Here is a 14,103-nt window from a genome sequence, read left to right on the forward strand (position 1 = left end):
ACAAAACAACAGGAGTTTATTATCTCATAGTTCGGGGTTAGAAGTCTGAAACTCAAGTGTTGGCAGGGATGTCCTGTCTGACGGCTCCAGTGGGAAGGATCCTTCCTTGCCTCTTGCTCACTTTTGATGGTTGTCTGCAGTCCTTGGCTTATGGACGCATCACTCCAGTTTCTGTCTCCGTCGTCACATGACATTCTCCTTGTGTATCTCTGTCCAAATTTCCCTCATTTTATAAGGACACCAGTCATATTGGATATAGGTTTAGAGCCCACCCTAATCAACTCTAACCTCATCTTAACTTGATTACATCTACAAAGCCCCTGTTTCCAAATAAAGTCACATTCATAGATTTTGGATTGATGTAAATTTGAAGGGACACTATTTAAGCCAAAACAAAGAGTTCTAAATTCAATTTATATTTTGAGATTTGAAACCAACACACTGGATTTATCTATTTTATATCTAACAAATGGTAAGATGCATTTTATGTAGAAAGCTTATTTTTATTTGCAGTTATATTTACACGTAGGCTTTCCTGTGTCACAGGCCTAAGTATCTAGTATTTTCCATTCATGTAGCAGAAATTGCTTAAAAGGAATATTTGGCTATAAAACATCAATGTGGAGCCAGAAGGCTTTCCACATTACCTCTTAACAGCCCAATATTTGTAGAATTGAGTTAGAGTTTTCTTGTGTTTTAACTGCTGTTAGAATAATACTTTTGCTTTTATTCATTTTATATCCACAGTGCCTGATGCTGCTTTATTGAGTGAAGAATGAGTTAATAAAAGGGTAGGGTGTGCATGTGTGTGTCCATTGAAGGGTTGTTGACAGAGGCGTAACATGGGAAGTTCTCACTTAGTAAATATATTCTGTCTTTTTTGAAAACCCAGCTGGTGGCATCCTTCACACAGTGTTCTGCACTTGGCCTTTATTACTTACAGTCATTTCATCAGTTCAGTTCAGTTGTTCAGTCATGTCTGACTCTGCGACCCCATGGACTGCAGCACACCAGGGTTCCCTGTCGATCACCAACTCCTGGAGTTTACTCAAGCTCATATCCATCAAGTTGGTGATGCCATCCAAACATCCTCTGTTCCCCGTCTCCTCCTGCCTTCAATCTTTCCCAGCATCAGGGTCTTTTCTAATGAGTTAGTTCTTTGCATCAGGTGCCCAGAGTATTGGAGCTTCAGCCAGTATCATTTCATAGTAGTGTATAGATGCTATGATTGCATAATATTCTATTGCATGGATATATTATAATTTATTTAACTAGCAAGCTCCCCAATTTTCCCCATCAACCACCATTTTAGAAACTTCTATGAATTTGAGCTACTCTGTCTTTTTAGTTGCTTTCATCTTTGCTCTTTGAAATGATGCTGCAATAAAGAGCTTTGCATATGTGTCACTTTATACATAAGTATATTTGTAAGATGAATTCCTAGAAGTGGAATGCCTGGCTAAAAAGATTTTTACATTTCTTAGTTCTCATATAGATTGCCAGATTGACTTCCAAAACTCTTGTACCAATTTATACTCCCGCCCCCTACACATACAATGTATGATATATCAGCTGTTCAGATAAGTTTAAGTAAAGTTAGCTTGTCAGCTAAACTTCACGGGCAGCTTGAGGAAGGAAAGGCCACTCTGAAGGAAAGTTGTTGCCACTGGACTGTCCCCAGTGTTCTACCTCTATTCCTTAAGGATTACTGGACATCTGTAATGTGGTTTCCATTCTGCATTCATTTAAAAAGCTTAAAGTAAAAGGTTTCAGCACTCAGTGTAAGCTACTTGTGTTTTAGTAATAATTTCTGAGAGAATGATTATGCAAGTAGATACCACAGCTGATTGAAGGCAAAAGAAGAAGAGGGCGGCAGAGGTTGAGGTGGTGAGATAGCATCACTGGACACCAATATGAGCAAACCCTAGGAGATAGTGAAGGACAGGAGAGCCTGGTGTGCTGCAGTTCATGAGGTCGCTAAGAGTTGGACAAGACTTAACAACTGAGCAACATAACAACCACAACTGAAGATATGTTCATCCTGGCTGAAATTCCCTTAATACAGATTTTTAAAATGAAGGCATAGATGCTTTGCTTAGATTTTAATAGAAAAAAATAGCAGAACTCTTTTCTCAAATGATGTCTTAAGAGGAGCTCCACTGTACTGGGGTGACAGTGAAGTGTGGCTGCGGAGGACGGGGGCTGGCAGAGGTAAAGCAAGTGAGCTCCAGGCCCCCCATCCCTGTTTCCTCCAGAACTATTGCACACAGGGAGCCCAGCTTCTTTCCTTATAGCAATGACAGAGTTGAGTGAATACTAGTGTATATTCAGCCTCTGGTAATTTAGGTCAGACATTTGAAGAACCAAGAAGCTTCTCCATAGAATCCTGATGTTTGAAACTGATGTTTAATTTTCTCTTGTGTGTGTGTAGTAAGTGTGCTATAAAATGAGGCATACCTACTTGGAGATATCACTGTTTTCCTTAGAGTGTACATATAGGTTTTGGTGCAATGATTTTTCATCTGGAGATTTTAAATAAATGTAACATCTTTAATTAGTTTTCTTATAAAATGAAAATGCTTACACAGTTTATAATATTTGTATATTTTATTCTAAAGTAGAATTTAAGGATATTTGGGAACTGCCTCCCAATGAAGATCAGTACTTACAGTTTTGAATTCCTTTCCCCAGACTTTTTCAATGTGTTAAATTACATGTAAATTTTATTCCTTCTTTGCAAAAATGGAATCATATTATATATACTGTTTTGTGATTTGTTTTGTTTACTTGATAAGAAGACCTTTGAGGTTAGTGTATAGAGATATCTTCCATTCTTTTAATGGATTTATACTCTTTCATTGTATGAAAATTATCCATTCCCCTGTTGGTGAACTATCCTTTATGCATATTTTTGCCCATTTGGACAAATGTTTCTGTAGGATAAACTCTTAAATAGAATTTCTAAATCAAAGGTATGGCTGTTTTACCATGGATATTTTGGGTGTCTCTAAAATATGAATATCCTCATTTTTATAGGAAATATACTTAGGAAATAAACTTTCAGAAGTTTTAATGTGCACCCACTCCAGTGTTCTTGCCTGGAGAATCCCAGGGACGGGGGAGTCTGGTGGGCTGCCATCTATGGGGTCACACACAGTCAGACATGACTGAAGTGACGCAGCAGCAGCAGTGTTTCTAACATAAGATTTCTGGAAATAGATAAATTTTTAAAATGACAGCTTTGAAACTTTTTGTCTTTACAGTGATGGAGTGGGGGGAAGATATTAAAGCAATTTCAGAAGATGAAGCAGTCATGTTGGTGAACCATCAGGCAACAGGAGACGTGTGCACTCTGATGATGTGCCTCCAGGACAAGGGACTGGTAAGCCATCCTGAAGGCAGAGACAGACTGTGGGGAGAGGGGTTGACGAAGGGTCAGCTGAGTGTCTTACTACAGCTGGGAATGTAAAATCTTGAAGAAAAAATATACTGTGTATATAATTCTAAATCACTCTAAGAGGCATTTATAGACTTAAAGAAAACCAACTGGGATAATGTGGATTATACCTCCATGAAGCTTTTTTTTTTTTTTTAAAGAACTGAAATGAAAGCAAAGTTAATATGGTTCAACTTGGGGCTATCTTGAGGTGAGTGGTGGATTTCCAGTTTGAGAAATACAACCACAAAAAAGTTTGCTTAAGACAGAAGAATAAAATTGGATGGGGAATTAGGTGATCTTGGGGATTTTTAGCCAGAAGAAAGTAAAGTAGATATTGTTTTGAATTTCACTTAGAAAGCAAATTGAAAGGAAAGATACTACGTCTATTTTATTCCGTGTTCTAGGGCTGTGTTTGAACTGTTGATTTCACATTGCTTATATTGATAACTAAAATATATCTATAAAATGGGAGGATGTTAAAGTCAATCCTTAACATTAAAAGAATTAACACCTTAGGAGAAGGTAAAGAGGTTATGTTCATAGAAAAGTAAATAAATAGAAAGTATATAGAATTAATGGAGTTAATATTTGGCCTAATAATGAAGAAACCAATAGGTATTTTATCAATGTTTCATGTTCATGGTCACTAACTATAAATATAGAAGAACATCATCCTATAAGATGTCCTTTTAAAGGAACTGATAAGCTAGTGATAGGTGAAGAGAGGGAATAGCAAACAATACTTAATTACAAAGTGAGAAGCATTTGGTGGAAGGTGAGCTCACCATGTACTTGGTGGATATAGAAAAATTTGTGGAGAGGAGAAGACATAAACTTGACCTGAAAGGATTGAGTAGAACTTAAGCAGAGTAGTGAAGCAAGGGCCTCTTCTGTAGTGAAATAATCATGGCCAAAACCCAAGGCAAGAATACACCTGGTGTGTTTAGGTCCTCACAGTTTGATTCAGCAGGTCAAGGGTCAGAAAATGAGGTGAGAGTAAATGGAAAAGGTTTGCTTATTATGAAATCTGTTTTTGTTGTTTATCTGAGAAGCAAAGGCATTATTTTGCTAGAATGTAGAATAAATTCAATAATTTCTTATATTCAGAATTGTTAAATAATATCACTGTATATATATATTTGCATTTATAATAATATGTCACCTGTCCTCTAAATTATTGATGTTAAAATTTTGTAAAAACTAGTTTATTTTTGGACTTCTCTGGTGGTCCAGTGGTTAAGACTCTGCTTCCACTGCAAGGGGCATAGGTTCGATCCCTGATTGGCAAACTAAGATCCCACATGCTGTGAAGTGTGGCCCCCCCGCCCCCGCAAAAAAAAACCTATTTGGCTTTATATCAAGGAGAACATTTTTATTCTTACTGATAAGATACTTGTAGTGATTTTTCTGAGGGCCTATGATGTCTTCCATTGGTTTTTGAGTCTCAAAAAGTGCTTAAAATGATAAGTATAAATATCCTAACTTTGTTACTCTTAACTTCAGTTTGGCAGAAATGATGACTGCATTGGTCAGAATATAGGTAATCTGAGATTCATCAATATTGCAGACAAAAGAAATTTTGATTTATTTGTTTGCTTTTGTAAAAAGATTTCAGTTAGTTGGTCTTCTGCTCATTTTTCTGTCCAGAGTTATTCCCATTTTCAGATTAGTTATACTAAGTATTTGTTACCATCTGATATTACTAAATAATGTGAAATTTCAAAGAATTTTTATCTTGTTTCATAAAGGAGTAGTTGAGAAATAAAAGGTAGAACATTATGATCTCTACCTCCTGCCTAGTAAATGTGGAGCAATATTAATTTATACTCATAAATAGAAATGTTTACTTGATTAATTGCATACTCCATGGGCACTTTCAAAGAAAGAAAACTAATGTCAGTTTAAAACTGGCCCACTAGGGCTTCCCTGGTGGCTCAGATGGTAAAGAATCTGCCTGCGATGCAGGAGACCTGTGTTCGATACCTGGGTCGGGAAGATCTCCTGGAGAAGGAAATGGCAACTCACTCCAGTATTCTTGCCTGGAGAATCCCATAGACAGAGGAACCCATTGGGTTGCAAAGAGTCAGACATGACTGAGCAAGTAACACTTAAAAATATTAGTTTAATGGTGATATAAGTGTAACATAGCTTTTTGAATTCAGGAATTCCTGTGGTGCTCGTCATTATTCCTTTGTGGAGCAAGGGCACTGCTTGCATTTTGGTAGGACAGCACTGTTGTTCTCATCTGTCCTGCTGGAGTTGTTTTCCTTACCTGGCTGCAACCTGCTGCATGCTAGTAGAACTCCCTAGCTATTGTGACCGCCAAAATTGTCCTTGCAGATTTCTAAATGGAGATTCATTGACTTTACTAACATTTCAGAATGATATAAAGAATGGAGCCATTTATGTAAGCCTCTCCAGATGTTTGAATATGTAGAAAATCCATGCTTATGGGTAAAGGATAATTAATGTAAAAGATAAAGCACAAGTTGGAATCAAGATTGCTGGGAGAAATATCAATAACCTCAGATATGCAGATGACACCACCGTTATGGCAGAAAGTGAAGAGGAACTAAAAAGCCTCTTGATGAAAGTGAAAGAGAAGAGTGAAAAAGTTGGCTTAAAGCTCAACATTCAGAAAACTAAGATCATGGCATCTGGTCCTATCACTTCATGGAGAATAGATGTGGAAACAGTGTCAGACTTTATTTTTGGGGGCTCCAAAATCACTGCAGATGGTGACTGCAGCATGAAATAAAAAGACGCTTACTCCTTGGGAGAAAAGTTATGACCAACCTAGACAGCATATTAAAAAACAGAGACGTTACTTTGCCAACAAAGGTCCATCTGGTCAAGACTATGGTTTTTCCAGTGGTCATGTATGGATGTGAGAGTTAGACTATAAAGAAAGCTGAGCACTGAAGAATTGATGCTTTTGAACTGTGGTGTTGGAGAAGACTCTTGAGAGTCCCTTGGACTGCAAGGAGGTCCAACCAGTCCATTCTAAAGGAAATCAGTCCAGAGTGTTCATTGGAAGGACTGATGTTGAAGCTGAAACTCCCAATACTTTGGCCACCTGATATGAAGAGCTGACTCATTTGAAAAGACTCTGATGCGGGGGAAGATTGAGGGCAGGAGGAGAAGGGGACAACAGAGGATGAGATGTTTGGATGGCATCACCGACTCAATGGACATGAATTTGAGTAAACTCTGGGAGTTGGTGGACAGGGAGGCCTGGCATGCTGCAGTCCATGGGGTCGCAAAGAGTTGGACACGACTGAGCGACTGAACTGAACTGGATTTTGTCCCCTGGAAATACCTAGCAGTGCTCTGACAGACAACCTGTGAAATGTCGCCGGAGTTGACTCAGGCGGGTTGTGTTTACTGACTTCCTTTTTTCAGGAATGTGAGTCAAAGGATTAGTTATATTTTCTAAACATTCTAGTACCTTTTTAAAAAATGTCTCTAAAGTGAGGGGTCTTGCCCTTTCACGGCAGTTGATGATAAAACTAAGAATTTTCATTTCTACTAATAGAACTCTATTGGACATGTAATATATATTTATTGACTTGTAATATTTCTGCTAAAATAAGTAAGGACAGAATTATCCATACAAATCTTAGAAGATAGCTTGACTGTCTTATTGAATTTGTTTTAGGTTACTTTCTAACTGAGGAAATAAATCCACTATAAATGTAAGATTAAACATAAAAGCTACTTTAGTGTTGGTATATTAAACCCAGAGATCAGTAATTTGCAGCCACACTTAATACCGTGTATAAAGCTCAAAGAATATAGGTTGAATCCACCTGCTTTTTGTTTTGTTTCTTGGGAAACTTTTCAGCAAATTCCATTTAGTTCAGATCTCAATTTATTTACAGAAAGTACTTATCATTACAAAGCAAAACAAATTATTTTAATCTGTATTAATTGATTTGAAAATTAGTCTTTCACTGGGCATGTATCTATTTTTTTTAAGTTGTTTTATATAGTAAAACTGGTGGAATAGGAATCATGCAACTGAATTATTTAGTAATGCTGAAAAATTAAGGCAGAAGCTCCAGTATTATATTATTTGTGGGGTTTTATAATGTTTTTGTAAAAGCAGCACATGGGTGTCAATGCTTCATTTTTTCCTTATATGTGCATACAGTTTTGTGCTTAGAGATGGAATTTATGTTTCTTATTCCTGTAGGAACCGAAGTAGAGCTCTGTTGCATTCTTGATTGAGGCTGTAGTTTTCACTTTATTTATTTAAGGCTTATAACAAGGGATGCTATTATCTCAGCAGGGGAGAACAATTAAGCCATTCATTAACTAGATCCTGTTTACATTTACTTTTAATTTTGAAATTTTGCTTGGAATAAAGTCTTCTGCTCCTGATAGAGTATTAACTCTTATCAACAATGGATAATATTTTGGGTTTAAGAAACTGTATTTTTATGCTGGTAAAGAGTATGGCTTTGTATAAACTAACAAATACACTTAATAGTAGAATGTGTAAATCACTCTCCTGAATTAATTTTTAAAAATTTACAGTGTGTTTTTTGAGTAAATGAATGGTTTAATGTTCTTTTGTTGAACATTTTTATATTTTTGTATTTATATCTTTATGTTTTTCGACTTTTAGTATTTTAACCATTAAGGTAAAGTCACATTTTATAAAGCTTTAAAAAAGATGTTAACGAAGATATTAAGGCTTTTATAAAGCCTTAATAAAAATGTTAATCGTTCAGTTGTATCTGACTTTGCAACCCCGTGGACTGTAGTCCACCGGGCTTCTCTGTCCGTGGGGTTCTCCAGGCAAAGGATAGTGGAGTGGGTTTCCATTTCCTCCTCCAGGGGATCTTCCTGACCCAGGGGTCAAACCAGCGTCTCCCCTTGCAGGCAGATTCTTTACCATCTGAGCTATTAGGGAAGCCCTTACAAAGCCTTAGTGCTTATTAATTAAACTTATAGCCCTCATTTGATAATTTAGGCATATTGTATTGTTTCAGAATAACTTTATAAGTTATGTAAGAATTACCAGTCATGTTTATATAGAACAAATTGGAAATCATTAAGTTCAAATTTAAGTTAATTCAGTTTTATCTGTTACCCAGTGATGTATATACCTGTGATTTAAGAATCCAAGACTTGGAATCAAGACCTGTAATTTTTCATGTAGCACTTTATTTGTAGAAATAGCATTAGATTTTAAATATTTAGGTTAATGAAAAGTATGGTTGGATGATTATGCTTAAAATTTAGATACTGGCTAGTCTATACTCAGTATTTTTTCTATCCAATATTTAATTATTTTTTGTTTTTAAATATTTTAGGTTGTTGCTCAGATGATGTGGTTGATGGATCATATTTTTAAATACACAAACTTTGGAATTGTTTCTCTAGTTCATGGAGACTTCTTTATAAGACAGGTAACCAATGAGCATTTTTTTCCATAGTGAGAGTTGATCAGTCTGATTCTTTAGTGTAAAAAGAGACATCACAAAACTAATTGTAATAGATAGAGCCTCTTCTAGTTATCTCAGGGAGCTGGGAATCTGTTCCCTAAAACAGAGTTTGTATTATTTCAGTCTGAATTTGAGTATGCATAAGTATTAAAAATACAAATATTTTCATCTCTACCCTCCTCCTCTCTTTCTAAACGGTTTTCAAGCACCTGCCACATTCTCAGCTCTTCTGAGATCACTGTTAATTTTATTTACGAGTCACTGTTACATGATACAGAAGATACCTAAATTAGCAATTGTGAGATTGTTAAGTAAGATTACCAGTAGGGAGAATATTAAGTAATTAAATAAATAAGAGAAAATATTTTGTGAATTCATAATATGAAAACTGAGTACATCAGATTTCTGTAAATCCAGAAAAACCTTAGAGGAGAAGATAATACATGGCATAAATTTAAAGAATGAGTATGAGTTTGATGGAAGAAGATGGACTGGGAATGGATCCCAAGCATTAGGAATAGTTTAGTAGGAAAAAAAAAACTCACTTATCAAAATAGTGTTTCCCTGATATGCTACTTAGAGTCGCATGCTTTATTTTCTCAAAAATGGATAACTGAAATATGATATCAAGAGTTTTTATGTATGGTAATGCCACACTAATCTACTGTTTATATATTTAGCAACTTCACCTTGGATGATGCAGTACCTTGTACATGTTAATTTATTTAATGAATTGCTGGTGAATCTAATTAAACCTCTTCTGAGAACTGTAAATTCAGAAATAAGCTGAAATAATGTAGAAAAACTTCTGAGCTGTATGAAAATACATATCCCAAAACACATAAACTTTGCTCCAGACAGTTATATGTACAAAACATTTTTTTTTCCCCATTCTGTATAATTGCTTTGTTCCTTCTGGGAAGGCCCTTGGTTTTTCTAAGCAGAGAGATGGGAAAAAAAAGCAGGCTTGGAACCTCAGGAAGAACTGGGAATGGGGATTGGCCACAATAAGACTGAAACAAAATAAGCAGATCAACTTATAAGTAATCAGAACAAGTTAATGAAGAAACTAATCTAACATCTTAGTATCACTGGAGGGAAAGACAGCGGAACTGACAATTGAAGCAGTCTGGGTGGAGTCCAGAGGAGAAGCTGGATGAACCGCTCAGAAGTCTGAGGAAATTATTGAATTTATAGTGTTGTAACAGTTGACCTTGTTATCATGATGATCCTTAGGCCTCAAGAAGAGGCTAAATTAGACTGAATTATCAGTGAACTTTGAGGAGTTGGAAGTAGAAAATAATGTACTCCAAAACATTTCCTTTTTTATTACAGTGTTGTTTTACATACTTAAGACTATATTTCAGATTATTGGAGAGACTTACAAATTCACTTATAAAGAGCAAAAATATTTTCCCTGTTATATAGTAATTAAAATCTATAACTTGAGGGTAATAGAGAGACAGAAAAAAATATTACTATTAAAGAAAATCTGTTGGGGCTTTGCTACTAGACATTTTTAATAAAATATTTCCAAGGATATTAAAAATATTTTATATGTAGTGTTGGGAACTTAATAAATAAAGTTTAATCATAATCAGTTCCATAAATCAGCTAAGAAAATTGTTACTTGTTTTGCGCTTGGAATAATTTAAAGACTGAAAGCATATGAATTATTTGGGGGGAGCTTCTGTAATTTTGTTGGCTGGAAAATTACTAGCAAATTGATCATACTGAAAGGGAGAGCCTTTCTAATATTTAGTCATGAGTTTGGGGCTTTCCTGAAAATGCTTCTGAATTCTTTTTTTCAGTATCCAAGTTATCCTCTTTCCTTACTTTCCCTCAAAACTGAAACCCAGTCCATCAGAGCATCCTGTTAGCATTCAGACTTTTTTCCTGAATGTATGTACCTCTCATCTATATCCTGTAGTTGAATCTCATCAAACTCCCCTGTCCAGACTCTACAGCAGTCTCCTAACTTATTTCCTGCCGTCTTTTTGTCACTGGAGCCAGAAGATATTTAATGTAAATAAGATCATGACTTTCCCTTTTTGAAAACTGTTTAATGACATCCCATCCCAAATTACTACTCACCAAACTCAAGGCCTTTCTCCTATGATCTCCACCTCTCTGCATTTCTCAGCCACACTGACCTTGTCATGCTCTCTGAAATGCCAAGGTTACTCCCACCTCAGGGCCATTTGTCTCTTTTGTCCTCATCACCTCGAGTTCTCTGCCACTCATGTTCACATGGCTTATTCCCTCACAATAGCCTCTCTGCTTAAATTTCACCTCCCTGGAGTTGCTTCCCCTGACCCTGTTGCACTTCTCTAGCCTCTTACTCTTCTTCCTAACACTTATCACCAGTTGCATGCATCCTCCACGAGGGTGTCTTACTTCTCTAAGATGTGCCTGGCAAGTAAGTAGTAGATACTCAGTAAATACTCACTAATGAAGAGTGAATAAACTTTCAGGGGCAATTAGAGCACTTTGTTTCTTCAGAAAGAAGAGTTTATTTATGTAAGTGGTAATAACTTCCTTTTGCCACTGTGGTCAAAAGGGGAAGTAAGCAGTGCAGGGGGAAGTCACTGTTCTAGCCTGTGTTTGGAATTTACTCTGGAAGCAGTCATTTCTAGCATTTATGGTCTTTAAATTTCAAACATGCCTATACTTATTATACATGTGTCTACCCTCTAGGGAAAATCTCATCGTGACCAACAGCTTCTTCTTCTTAAGAAGCACCTAGAAAATAATTACAGGAGCAGAGATCGAAAATGGATTGTTCTGTTTCCAGAAGGGGGCTTCCTCAGGAAGAGGCGAGAAACCAGTCAGTCATTTGCCAAGAAAAATAACTTGCCATTTCTTACACATGTCACTTTGCCAAGAGTTGGGGCAACAAAAATTATTTTGCGTGCACTTGTAGCACGACAGGAAAATGGAAGTCCAGCAGGAGGAGACGCTAAGGAATTAGGTATGATGGTTTTTAGCACTTTTTTCTTTTCTTGAAATTAGAGGCTTTTCTGGAGTTCTTTTTTATATTTATAATTTTGTTGAATAGAAATAATACTGAGGAAGAAGATGAAAATATAATTTAAAATATTTATTTGTTTGGCTATGTTGGATTTTAGTTGTAGCTCAGGGCTCACATGTGGGATCTTAGTTCCTCAACCTGGAATTGAACCCGCATCCCCTGCATTGGAAGGCACATCCTAAACCACTGGACTGCCAGGGAAGTCCTGAAAATATAACTTTTTAATGTTTCTATTTACAAAGTAGTCCATGCTTACAGTAATCTATTCAAATAGTATAGGAATGTATAAGGTCAAAGGTGTCTTTCCCTTCCTGTATATCTTTCTCCTGGTCATTCACACTGCTTCAGTTGCCATTCCTGTAAATATCTTTTCAGATTTGTGAAGCATGTAAGTAGTGTAAATTCCTATAAGTGGAATTAGTATATTAAAAGATACAGGAGTAGAAATGAGTAATTTGAAAAACTGTATGCAAATGAAATTGTAATGATACATATATTTTGCATTTATCAAATTTAGAAAGGTTTTTTTTGTTTTTAATACAGAGAATGAGTTTAATACAATTGGGCAGTATTTATTGAAAGTCTTAAAATGTTGATTAGTTAACTCCACTGCATATAATACTTATCAAAATGGAATGATCTGAAATACTGGCACAGTAGTTTATCACAGCATTATGTCGAATGGCAGGAAATTGGAAATAGCCAGAAGAGAGAATAGATAAGTAATTATTAAATATCTGTCTAACAGAATACAACACAATCATTATGAATGATGTCTGTGGGCTTAGAAAATGCTTCTGCTCTATAATATTAATGGAGTAGGAGGAACATAACAACTCTTGTGTAAACAATATGAGCTTAAATATGTAAATAATAAGGCAGTAGAAAATTTGTGAAAGGAAAGATTCCAGAATATTAGTGATTGCTTCTCTGAGTTGTAACATTATGGATATTTTTTCCCCATTTCTTAATACTTTTCTGAATTAAAAAAAAAATAGTACATATTACTTTTATGGCCAGGAAAAAGTAAACCATCCTCAAAGATGCAGCTCTCTTGCAGATAGTCTGATGAAGTATGCAGATCTGCAGCATCTATTTGTGCCAACAATGTGAAGGCTCTTTTGAACAATTTTCTCTAAGACACTATGAAAGTTTGCTGATAAATTATAAGTCAAAAAGCTGAAAGAAACTGACTAGGCCTGTTTCCTTAGTAGCTATTTCTTTTAATAGTCTTTAGATAAAATAAAAATGGAAACGATGGACCCTCAGAAATGTGTGTTGTTTTAGATGACAGTAAGGACCAGATACAAAAATAATGCCATGAGATTGTGCTGAGTTCTTTTATTTGTTTTTTGCAAACAGCTGCCTGGCAGTCAGCTCTCTTGATCTTTCATCATCTATTAAAAAGACAAATTGAAAGAGTCTTTTAATAGAAAAGGAAGGTTTGGAATAGCTTCACGGCTGCAGAGACTGTGGCAATGTCAGCCAAGCCAAAGCTTGAAGACAAAGGTCTTCCAAACAGGATTAATTGCACTAATAAAGGCTGCTGTTTTTAAATAGTTTTACCCAGTCAATATTCTGTAGTGGTCTAGATCCCAAAGGAATGGGTACTTATCATAATCATTACACACAAGGGAAGAAAAATGTTTTGTTTTGTTTTCCTTTTGGAGAGAAACAGTCTCTGTTTATAACCAAAGTGAAATTGTTTATTACTTATCTTACCTTAGTTGAAATTTTTAGGCCTCTCACCTTCTGAGATGACCCACACTCTGTAGAGTGTGTTTCTCCCAGGGCCGCCCTCGCCTTCTGAGACAGATCACATTCTGTCTATGGGATGTGTATCTCTCTAAATAAATCCACTTCTTACCTGTCAAGAAAAAAAAAATTTCTTAATTCTAGCAGATTAGGAAAAATCCATAAGAAATTCTATAAAGCTATATACCCCAAAACTAGTTTTACTTATATTTTACCTTTTCTTCTCTATGTTTTGGTATTTGTATCTTATTTTTTTAGTGTTCATATTCACTATTTAGTATTTTATTCTATATAAACACAAACCATGCCTTCATGTTGGTTTTAAACATGTAAGCATAAACATGTGAAAATAAAGTTGTATCTAATTAACTTTAAAAGGATTAGTATTTTCATTTTTGTGTGATTTAATCAATATTAAATTGAAC

At 35.6% G+C, this 14,103-nt stretch overlaps 1 protein-coding gene across 6 annotated transcripts in view; it reads left to right on the forward strand.

Moving 5' to 3' along the window:
- Positions 1-14,103, forward strand: part of LPGAT1 (lysophosphatidylglycerol acyltransferase 1) — a 143,708-nt gene that overhangs the window by 94,592 nt on the left and 35,013 nt on the right. For 5 of the 6 annotated variants that reach the window (XM_070768626.1, XM_070768628.1, XM_070768631.1 and 2 more), the window contains 3 exons: positions 3,264-3,382; positions 8,761-8,856; positions 11,590-11,863. In XM_070768626.1, the coding sequence (XP_070624727.1) occupies positions 3,264-3,382; positions 8,761-8,856; positions 11,590-11,863 (489 nt within the window). The remainder of the gene's footprint in view (positions 1-3,263; positions 3,383-8,760; positions 8,857-11,589; positions 11,864-14,103) is intronic. The other variant, XM_070768629.1, reaches the window with a different exon arrangement.

The sequence above is a fragment of the Bos indicus genome, chromosome 16 (assembly GCF_029378745.1).
Source record: "Bos indicus isolate NIAB-ARS_2022 breed Sahiwal x Tharparkar chromosome 16, NIAB-ARS_B.indTharparkar_mat_pri_1.0, whole genome shotgun sequence".
Lineage (NCBI taxonomy): Eukaryota > Metazoa > Chordata > Mammalia > Artiodactyla > Bovidae > Bos > Bos indicus.